This window comes from Numenius arquata, chromosome 8, assembly GCF_964106895.1.
Source record: "Numenius arquata chromosome 8, bNumArq3.hap1.1, whole genome shotgun sequence".
Taxonomy (NCBI): domain Eukaryota; kingdom Metazoa; phylum Chordata; class Aves; order Charadriiformes; family Scolopacidae; genus Numenius; species Numenius arquata.
The window spans coordinates 13,442,908-13,454,053 of record NC_133583.1 but is presented as its reverse complement, the minus strand read 5'-3'; the positions used below and the strand labels follow the sequence as shown (position 1 = coordinate 13,454,053).

The 11,146-nt window shown below is 50.9% G+C and overlaps 1 protein-coding gene across 1 annotated transcript; it reads left to right on the top strand.

Moving 5' to 3' along the window:
- Nucleotides 1-2,232: 2,232 nt before the first annotated feature.
- On the top strand, nt 2,233-10,770 carry RPN1 (ribophorin I). The gene is made up of 10 exons (XM_074151576.1): nt 2,233-2,620; nt 3,458-3,522; nt 5,092-5,398; nt 5,887-6,096; nt 7,067-7,259; nt 7,590-7,689; nt 7,957-8,095; nt 8,296-8,415; nt 8,886-9,131; nt 10,165-10,770. The coding sequence occupies exons 1-10, from the start codon at nt 2,396-2,398 to the stop codon at nt 10,345-10,347; spliced, it is 1,788 nt and encodes a 595-aa protein (XP_074007677.1). The 5' UTR covers nt 2,233-2,395; the 3' UTR covers nt 10,348-10,770.
- Nucleotides 10,771-11,146: the final 376 nt, after the last annotated feature.

Here is an 11,146-nt window from a genome sequence, read left to right as displayed (position 1 = left end):
GAGCAGCAGCCTGGCACCACTGTGCACCTGCTCGGTGGAAGCTCAGAGGTCTGCACAATGTGCAGGGAGAGGGGCCGGCACAGCCAAACCCACCCTTCAGTAAGAAGCCTAAAGGCAGCAGCGTTTCAACCCAAAGATAAATTTAGGCTACATGGTAGGGCTGAAGTTTTGGAACAGACGCTGCACAGGCTCGGCATGGCTCAGATATCACAATTAGAAATGGATCCGAACACAGTGTTAGTATATAACAGCCTGATTCAGAGCTCGCCAGGGTCTGGGATGGGTCAGATGTTGAAATTTTTGCATTCGCCAGCAAGCTCAGATCCAGGCTCCGGGCTGAACCCATCAGAGAGCAACCTTTGGCTCAGGATGTAACGACCGAAGCCCAATTATCTCCAGACACAAGCAGAACGTGCATTTATTTCTTTCCCTCCCTCTGCCAGGAGAAATCGCCCTGAGGGAGAGAGGGGAAATAAAGGCTGGAGCTGCGTGTGTTATTAAAGACACAGCCTGGAGTTCATTTATTCCCTGTGACACGGAGGCTGGGGTTGAAGGAAGGACAGTGACAGCCACTCCTAGCAGAGGAACTTTCCACAGCAAAACCAACCCAGACAACTGGAGGGAGTCCCCCCTAGAGGCAGCACTGCTCGCCAGCCTCAAATTAGAGCCGTCTGTTTCACTCAGCCCTCCATGTTTTGCGGTTGTTTCTCCCTGAACTTGCCTACCCAGTTCCCGTGGCCCCACAGCCCAGCTCTTTGGAGAACCGGGCCAAGATAAACACGCTTTTCCTGGAGAGCAGAGGGACCTGGAACGCTTCCCTAGCTGGAAGGACGAGGCTGAGGAGGTGGGTACCCACCCCTGGGACCATCTCCTCCTGTGCTGTTGGAGGGTTGCCCCACTGTCACCCAAAACACAGTAACAAAACTACCCACTTGGGCTAGGATATGCTCGTGGGGCCAGCTGCCAAATTCACAGGTCTGGTGCCTAAATAAATCAAAGGGAAACTGAAGCTGTTTGCCAAGAAAATTTCCATGATAGGAACGGGGAGGGGGGGGCAGTGAGGAGAGAAAGGGAAGGCCAGTTAAGAGGTAACGCTGTTCTGAACATAGCACACCAGGAGACATCCCATTTTATTTAGTGTTTGCCAAGGGGCTATTTGACACCAGATCCAAACTCACAACATTTAGGAAATCCCCTTTCAATACTTGGTGATCTCGGGCCAATTCAAAGAATTATCTCCGTGACTCACATTAAGATCTTAAAGAGGCTGAGTCCTGGATCGCATTATGCAAACATGAAAAGTCTGTTGTCCCACAGGGCTCGCAGGCGAAAGCCCTGCTCCGGCAATCACAGCAGACAACATCCGTTCCTCGCTTTTATCTGCTTTAGACGTTTGGGAATAAAGTGTCAATCACCTCCTCCCCAGTCATGTGTTAAACCACTAACTTTTCCCTTTCTTGCTCTCTCTTTGCCCAAGTGAGTTCAGGGTTGGTTATTCCCATGCCTCGGCTGCCTGCAGCGCTTCTACTCTGCCATCATTCCGCTGTCAACTATCAGTGGGTTTTTGCAGAAGACTTGGATTCAGCTTAAAATTTACTTGTGTAAAACCTCACTGAACAGAGCAACAGCAGCCCGCTTGCCAGCAAGACAAACTGTCCCAATTTGTGGCTCATTTATTCATCAGGGTCATCGAGAGCACCGTTAACTCCATCTCTGGTGCTAAATCCCAGCGCTGCCCAAGCTGGCTGCCCTTCTCTGCTGCCATCTCAAGCCGGGGGCTACCACCAGGCTTTAGGCTTTTGACCACTTGAAGCCACCCCTGCCAGAGACCTGTCAAGAGCCAGCTTTGGCTTAAAACGAGAACACATTGCTGCTTTGTGCAGTGACTGGAGAAGAGACTTAAAAGCACGTGGATGCCCTGAGAGTCCCGGATTATTTGTTATAATTGCTTTGTGCTCCTTTTCAGGCCTCGCAGTGGCTCCCCACAGAACCTCGGGCCTGGTGCTTGGCCGCCCCCAGGGCCTGGCCAGGCCCGGGAGCCCAACAGGGGCGCGGGCCCAGCCGCAGCGCTGGAACCCCCGGCCCTGAGTGCCGGAAAACGACGGGGGAGAGAAGATAGGAGCACCGTGGGAGGGAGGCGACCGCCGGGGCTGCGGGAAGCCCGAGCCAGCCCAGGGCCTCTGGAGGGGCCGGCCCCGCCGCAGCCGCGCCTCCAGCCCGGCCTTTCTCCTCAGGCACGGGCGCGGGCGCCCTAGCCCGCGGGAGGGGGGGGCCTCAAGCGCCACTGGGCGCCGCCATCGTGAGCCTCCTCCCCGCTGGGCGCCGCCATCTTGTGCCCACCCCGTAGAGCGCGGGCGCCGCCATCTTGTGCCCTCCCCGTGCGGTGTGTCCGGCCATGGCGGGGCTGCTGTGCCGCCTGCTCCTCTGCCTGGCGGCCGCCGGGGCCTCCGCCGACCTGCTGCTGGAGGAGGCGCGGCGTTCCGTGGACCTCAGCACCCACCTGGCCAAGGTCTCGACCGAGCTCAGCCTGGCCAACGCGGCGGGCGGCGCGGCCGCCTCCACCTTCCTGCTGGCGCTGGAGCCCGGCCTGGAGCCCCGCCTGGCCTACCTGGGCGTGCAGGTGAGCGGGGGGCGGCGGGGGACGGAGCCCCGCTACGGGAGGGGGGCCGCGGGTCGGCCTGGGGCGCTGCCCGGGCCCCGCCGCTCTTAGGGACACGTAAGCAGAGCGCCGCGCTCCCGCCCCGGGCCCGGCCGCCTCTTTCCCCCCACAGCGGCCGGGGAGAGGCTCCCTGCTGGCCGCACTGCCCCTCCGGTGCCCCCACTGCCCTGTAAATGATGAAGCTGAGGGGTTTTGTGGTTATACGGACCAAAGGGGGGAATGGCTGAAGTGGTAAAGTCCGGTCAGCAATGAGGGAGGCGGGAGAGATGCTAATTAACCTCGTTAGTGTTGTGAGAGAGAGCCCCTCGGGTGGAGCGGGGGTGCATCCCCGGCTAGTGCAGGCCTGGGAACGGGGGTCCAGCCTCTTACCCCATGGGACCTACAAGAGGGCTCTTCTAATCCCAGGAGTACTTGCACCGATCTCCTCTTTTCCTGCTGGCCGAGTCAGATTCCGATGGCCTGCGGGCTCCCCAGCTGCTGTAGAAAACATACAAGAGAAATCACACGAGCAGCTGACACAGATTCTCGTTTGCACAAGTCTGTGCTGGCTTGAGAACCAGGCTGAGGGGGACTTGAGAGAGTTAGAAATCTCCAGTATCTCTTCTTGCATACTGACCACGCTTCAGTTTGTATTAATGAAAAACATTATAAAAGGGATTTAACAAAGTAATTCTCTCTGACCTTGTACTTTCTAGGGGGCATCCCCCTAAAAAAATAGATAGGGACTTTATGGAGTTTGCCCTAGACGTGTTGAGTCTTTTAAACAGCAGTGCACTGATCACTGTTATTTTGGAACAGGTGAAGGGTGAGGAAGAGGAGGAGAACACCTTGGAAGTGAGAGAGACTAAAGTTAAGGGCAAAAGGTGAGTGTCATCCTCTAAGGTTAGTATCTAGAGTTGTGTAGGGGGGTTCCACCATTGTCCTCATAGCAAAGCAGAAATTCTACCCCTGTCCGACATACCTAGAGATCCTGGAGTTTTTGTTCCCGAAGGGATCCACTCTGTACTCAGGCTGTATCCTGGAGTGCTACTGAGGGAGGGAACACAGTTTACACAAGCAGCCAAACCCAATTCCTGCAGTCCAAGAGGCCCCAGTAGAAATCATTCCTTTCCCTCACATGCTCTTTCCTTGGGAGATGGCACGTGGTTTTAGAGCTCTGCTCTAAAACTCTGCCAGGTATGGGTTGTGACCCCAGCACATACCTGCTTCTCACAGCCACCCATGGCTGCTAGTGAGGGGAGAGCACTATAAGAGGGAGGATCACTCTCTTAAATGCAATTCAGCTGTCTTCAGGGGGACTCAGCTGTACTTAGTCTATTGTACTCAGTGCGTTAAGTAGTGCCCTGTTCCTTTATTAAGGGACATCAGGTAAGATTTGAAGCATTATAGCTATGGTCGTGTTCTTACTTCTTGCTCCCTTTTGAGGTCTCAAATGGTTGGCAGTGGTGATTACAGAGAGACTGTAAGTGCTCTTTGGCTGTGTCCCCAGTCTGTGATGTGGGGGGGTGCCACAGACATTGGATGCTGTGGCCCAGTGTGGGCTGTTGTCCGCTGCAAGGAGAGAGGATGCTGGTTGCGCGTGAGGCTCTGCGCTGCCAAGCTCAGGGTGTTGTGCATATACTGCAGGACCAGGCAGGCGGGTGCTTTCTGAGCCATGAGAACTGAGCAATAAAGGATGCTTGTAAAGTGGGTCAGAAGCACGGTGCTGCTGGGTTTCAAGAGGACAGTAGGTGTTGAGTTCAGTTGCCAAGGCAGACTATGGTTTCTGACATATCTGGAGGCCTCATGTTATCCTGCTCTTTGGCCCCAGGCATGACTTGAAGTCCATTCATTTCTGTCATCACCTTGGTCCATCTGGTGCATCCTTACAGGTTTGGTGAAATCTTGATCCTTTTGGTAGAACCTCAGTACAAAACTGTGCTCATTTTCTGGTCGTTCCTTAGTTTCAGATCCTGTGGGGAAATAGCTGAGAAGGAGCAGACTTTGTGGGAAGAGGTGCTTAAGATGTTTGTGATTTTTCTTTGGACATTTGCACATGCTTCCTGTGATTCAGATCATTCTTGCTATCTGGAGAAGAACAGGAAAACCCCTGCTGAAACATGCTTTATAAATGCAGAACTTGGGAGGGGAGTGTGTCACCGTTCCCCTTCCCAAATGGGAGCCAAGTGGTTTTGTGAAGCAGACTGTAATTGTGCCAGGACACAGTTTACCCTGTGCTGCCTCCTGTCCTGCTTCCCCAGTCCAGAGTAAGCACCACCCTCTGGGACAAGGCATCTGTACACCTTGGAGGAGCAAATATAATATTGGCCCCAAACACACATGATATATATGTGGTAATGGGCTCCCATCCACAGGGATGCATCGCAGGGGTTGAATCTGATTGCTCTCTCAGGGGAGATGACACATGACTTACCTGTTCTTCTCCCTTCCAGTGGGAAATTCTTCTCTGTGAAGCTGCCATCTCCTTTGGCACCAGGAGGCAAGGTCCGTGTATCTGTTGAAATGGTTTTCACACATGTCCTGCAGCCCTACCCCACCCACATCACCCAAAGCGAGAAGCAATTCGTGGTCTTTGAAGGAAATCACTATTTCTACTCACCATACTTCACCAAGACCCAAACAACCCGGGTCAAACTGGCCTCTAGGAACGTGGAGAGTTACACCAAGCTGGGCAACCCCTCCCGCGCTGAAGACATGATTGAATATGGCCCCTTCAAGGATGTTCCTCCATACAGCCAGGTAAATGCCTGTGCAAAGAGGTTGTGGCTCTGCAGAGGGCATCTTGCAAACGTGGCACCTGCGTCTCAGAGGCTAGAGAACATGAAGCAGAAGCTTTTGTGTAAGAGTCATAGGTCAAGCGTGAGTTAGTCCACGTGCTCCAGCAAGGTGCTCCTAGAACAGACGTGGTTGCTGACTGTTGCTTGGGGTCCACACAGCAAACCAAGCCAGAAAACCAGCATGGTTCTGGCAGGGGTGTATTTGTGATGGGGAAGGTGGCACCTCTAGCCCCCTCGCTGTTAAAAGCCAGACGTGGGGTTATGTATGAGTACACCCCAAGTACCAGTGTCCTGTGTGACCTGGGGTGGCTCGAACCTTCCCGTGCAGCCACCGTCATGTCTCTGCAGAGTCTGTCAAGGAGGTTTCTCTGTTGGACATGGAGACAGGTAATTGTGAGGGGAGGTTGCTCCTTACTTCAGGTCTAACTGTTTATCTTTTTTCCTTGTTAGGACACTCTGAAGGTGCACTATGAAAATAACAGTCCATTCCTGACCATCACCAGTATGACTCGAGTCATCGAGGTGTCTCACTGGGGGAACATTGCGGTTGAAGAGACAGTTGATTTAAAGCACACAGGAGCAGTGCTGAAAGGGCCTTTCTCCAGATACGACTACCAGAGACAGCCAGACAGTGGCATCTCTTCTGTCAAGTCTTTTAAGGTTGACATTTTGCATAATTTTTTATTTTCTTTTTTTACTGTGGCTTTCCCCTTTCTTATATTCCCAGAGGGAAAAAAAAATACAGTTGTCCTTTGCCTTTTCTTTGGTAACGATACCCAAGTACTAAAGGAATATTAAAGCTCTGATCTGTTTTCAGAGAAGGCTCATACTAGATGGTCATAGCATTTGGAGGTAGAATTAGGGGGTTATATGCTTTATTACATCTGTTGGCCAAAAAACCTGCATATACCAGTGCATGTAATGTTGCTCCACACTCCCACCCCTCCAATCTCAGGGACCCTCTTAAAACCCTTAATCCCTGTGCTGACAGCTCTTCTTTCCATTTTCCACTCTGTAACAGCCGTTCCATCCCCACCCTCTTATTTTCAGAGTTGCCTTCTCTGTCATATCCTCATCATGTTGAACAGTGTTAATTGGAAACTCACCCATTCATTCCTTGCTCACAAAGCACTCAAGAGTTAAAGCTGTGGTTCTGCTAGAGAGATGCGAAAAGTATTACGTGTTTTCATCTGAACCAAAACCTTTCTCTCTGCTTGAAACCTCCATGATTGATTGTTGGAATTCTCTAAGGTGGCACAGCCAAACAGAAATCTCATTTTGCGGAGCGTAAAGCCAAGCAAGCTCAGTGAGCTGGGGCAGCGGGTAGGAGTGAAGAGGGAATTGCTGTCCTGGTGGGCACAATGAGATCCGTTGCTGTCTGGGATATTTGAAACTGGGCTGGAGAAATCACATTCATTTAGAGGCCAAGTGCTTTTAGTGCTGGCAGCCACTTCTGTAGCTGATTGCTTAAAATAGCACAATTTTACCACTCAGTGCAACTGAATGGCCATTTTGTCGTCTCTCACGCGGGAGCGCAATTTCTCGATGTTTAACAGCCATTATTGGTTTTGCCACTTTCGCTGGGAATGGCTTGTAGCCGATGCACTGACTGTTGCCTCTCTCCATACAGACCATTCTCCCGGCTGCCGCTCAGGATGTCTATTACCGAGATGAAATCGGAAACATCTCCACCAGCCACCTCCTTGTCCTGGATGACTCTGTGGAGATGGAGATCCGTCCCCGCTTCCCGCTTTTTGGGGGATGGAAAACCCATTACATCATTGGCTATAACCTGCCAAGCTATGAATACCTCTACAATCTCGGTGGGTGGGCCAGGGGAAGGGAGTAAGAAACCTTCTCCTCTGTGTTTAAAGGTGGTTGCTGTACAGTAAAGAATTCAAAGCTGCAGTATACTGCACCTTAGCAACAACAGTTGCTAGCTATTATTTCTAGAATATGCAAATCCACCTTCTTTTCTGTGCTTCCTTCAGGTTTTTGTAGACATCTGGTTAAAATATACTTGTGTGAGCTGGTGCCCCCTGCTGCACAATGTATCCATCCGAATTCTGCTCTTGCTTCTCTTGAGCTGAGCTTCAAGGTTGCCCCTTGTTCTTTGAGGAGTTGTAACCACCCTCTGGTCTGCACTCCCTTAGGTGATCAGTATGCCCTGAAAATGAGGTTTGTAGACCACGTGTTTGATGAGCAAGTTACGGACTCTCTGACTGTCAAGATTGTCCTGCCAGAAGGTGCCAAGTAAGTGTCATTACTCCTGGCTTGTTACTGCAAATTATGCTGTGCTCGTGGCAATTCTCCAGCCTGCTCTAACAGCCTGAGGACAGTGAAACAAAACCATGACCGTGCATGTGGAGGAGACCTTGGAACACAGCTTTGTTTCCTTTTAGAGTGTCATTTAAACTGCATAATTGACCTTGTGCTGGAGGCCACAGTTGGCCAGCCAAGTCCTAGGTTACATCATCTCAAACAGTGTAGAGTCATATGGGACTCTGGCTTTATCCACAGGAATATCCACGTGGACAGCCCCTATGAAATCAATCGTGCTTCAGATGAGCTTCACTACACCTACTTGGACACTTTTGGACGTCCAGTCATTGTGGCACACAAGAACAACCTGGTGGAGCAACACATCCAAGACATCGTGGTGAGTGTGGCGTGTGTCTCTGAGTGGTTTGCCGGGGCAGTTGCACCTCCTCTGAATTCAGTGGCAAGGTCAAAACACCCACATTGGGTTCCAGAAATAAATACCTGCTGGACTGCACGGCCAGCTCTGCTGCTGCCTGAGGAGAGCTCTCTCCCATAGTGACGTGGGTCATTGCTCAGAGTTTCAAACTTCTCTCCTAGGTTCATTACACCTTCAACAAAATCTTGATGCTGCAGGAGCCTCTGTTGGTGGTTGGAGCCTTTTACATCTTGTTCTTCACGGTGATCGTCTACGTGAGGCTGGATTTCTCCATCACTAAGGTGCTGTATGGGGAAGAGCCCTGCGGGAGCGTTACTGGTTTACTCAGCTGATGGTTGGAGACTTTTAATACCAGTAATTCTCCCTGAATTTTTCCTGATGATGGGATATCTTACTGGATGCTTAACTGGAGCCCTGTTCTGATGCTCTTGCAGGGTTTGAACTGGTGAGCCACGGCTAACCCAAGTTTTACCTTCTGTATGAGAAGAAATCCATCCCTGAGAAGCAGGGGTGTCTGCAATTCTTTTTCTGCAACATTTTCACTTACTTTTTGTTAAGCTGTGTGTTGGGCCGGGCTGAGCGCTGAAAGGAGCTTGCCCTAGTCAGTACTTGCACCATTTACCTCATTACTGTCAGTTGACTTAATTGCAAAGGGAGCAGTTTCTGTGACAGTCCTGTGGCAGATTGTAGGCATGGCTTGATGCAGATCAAAGTTACGACTTCTTTGATCTTCCCTTCTGTCCTCTTGCAGGATCCAGCTGCTGAAGCCAGGATGAAGGTTGCCTGCATCACGGAGCAAGTGCTGACTCTGGTGAACAAGAGGCTTGGGCTGTACCGTCACTTTGATGAAGCAGTGAATAAATACAAGCAGTCACGGGACATCTCCACCCTGAACAGTGGCAAAAAGTCTTTGGAGACGGAGCACAAGGCCCTTACAAGTGAAATAGCCTCTCTGCAGTCTAAACTGAAGACAGAAGGCTCTGACTTATGTGATAAAGTAAGAAATTCTAATACTTTTTTTTTTTTTTTTAAAGCTTTCCTACTCTTGGCTCTATGAAGTATTCTGGGTGAGTTTTAATTTGGAGTTTGGTTTCTGCAGCCTCTGAAAATGGCTTGATCCCTGCCAGGGGGTGTGAAGATCAGTGTGTTCTTTTTGTGGTAATCTTGGATATGCAGCCTTGTAAGCCCTGCTGGTAAACAGCTGCCTCTGCTGTTTCTTAAACAGCCTTTGAATCAGCTGCACGAGTGCAGATTAATGCTTTGTAACACAATCCTGATGCTCCTCATTGAGCTCATGGCAGTGACACTTAGGCAAAAATGGAAACTATCAACACGTTTACTACTGACACCAGCCAAACCAAAATCTCATCTTTTTTTTTTTTTTTTTTTGTCCTTGCACATGTGAATTCGGTGCTGACAGAATTTTGGTAACATGATGCTCCTCAAGGGGTATTTCTCTGTACCATGTTGAAAGCCATGGCACGGTGAGCGCACACCCACTGTCCTTTCCTTCCTCCACTGTATTTCAACACTTACCTGGAACAACCACTTAGCCCCAAGTGAGGGACACTGTGGTCTCTGAGGTCCATTCAGCCAACAGCCACCTTGCTTAATCTGTTATTAGCTCAAAAGAGTCACTCTGTCGTTGCAGACCTGCTCCTCACACACCATGAACATTAACTGGAGGGACACAGCTTCCAGCTGTCATAGTTGTGATTTAGCTTGAAGCCTTTAAAATCTGTCATTAAACACTCTTTTACAGTCGGTGCATCTGCCTCCTGCCAGTATGGCTCCTGGGTCCTCCGAGTCCCTTTATCTGCACTGCTTAATTACCCAGTCATGAGATACTCCTCATAATGTGGTGCCAGAGAGAGGTGATCACTCAGAAGGAATATTCAGGCACTGGAGATGTTTCCACTTAGCACTGATTTCATCGTTTGCTCCAGCCTTACCATCTCTTCTATTCCAGTTTCACTGTAGGGATGTTTTTTTGTCTCCTCTAATATTCCCTTTGTTTCTCACCCAATAAGGTAAGTGAGATTCAGAAGCTCGACGGCCAAGTCAAGGAGCTTGTTCTGAAGTCCTCCGTTGAGGCCGAGCGGCTGGTAGCTGGCAAGCTCAAGAAGGACACGTACATCGAGAATGAGAAGATGCATTCCAACAAGCGCCAGGACCTTGTCACCAAAATCGACAACATCCTCGACGCGCTGTAACTCTGGTTTAGTGACCGGGTGGAAGGGAGAGGTGCGAAGGGAGATGAGAAGCCTGGGAGAGGATACACTTTGAGCCAAAACTCCTTCCCGGCAAAATTAGGGGAAAAGTTGATGTGAAATGTCTGAAAGTATGTTTTGTTTCTAGATTTTTCTATAGAGCCTGTCTGCTCAGCAACATGTGCTGTGCAAGGGACCACGACATCATGCTGTTTGGGTAACAGGGTTTCTTTAGCAGAGGCGAGACTCACCCAGGGTATAAAAGTCTCTCGCTTTCAGTTTTCCCTGTACGGATGTGCCCTGACTAAATGCGCACAAACAGCCACTCTGAGCACAGACATGCTCACGGCAAATCCGAATGTCTCATCTCCAGAAAGAATAAAGACGCCTTTGTTCTACTTTGAAATAAAACCGCCCCTGCCTCGCCTTTCTGTGTTGTACCAGGGTAGGGGGAGGCCGGGGCACCGGTGTGGAGGGGCTGGTGGCCCTGTCCTGCCCATGGCCAGGCGATGCAGGTCCCCAGGGAGCGGGGTTCAGCCCTGACTGCTCCTGCCTCCTCTCAGCCGTGTGCCTTGAAGGCAGATCTCTGCCACCACGCAAGGCCCTGACCCAGGCAGGGGAGAAAGCCAAGCCCTTGCTTACCAAAGAGATTTGAGATCCCAGTACAGAAAGAGGCAGAAAACAGCAGAATGGGCTGTGTGTCCCTCTGCTGCCTTTCTTGCTGGTACCCTGCCCTGAGCTGCGGGTGGAAGCAGCTGCCTGTGGGTGGATGTTTCTGCAGGACAGGGATGGTGAAATGGTG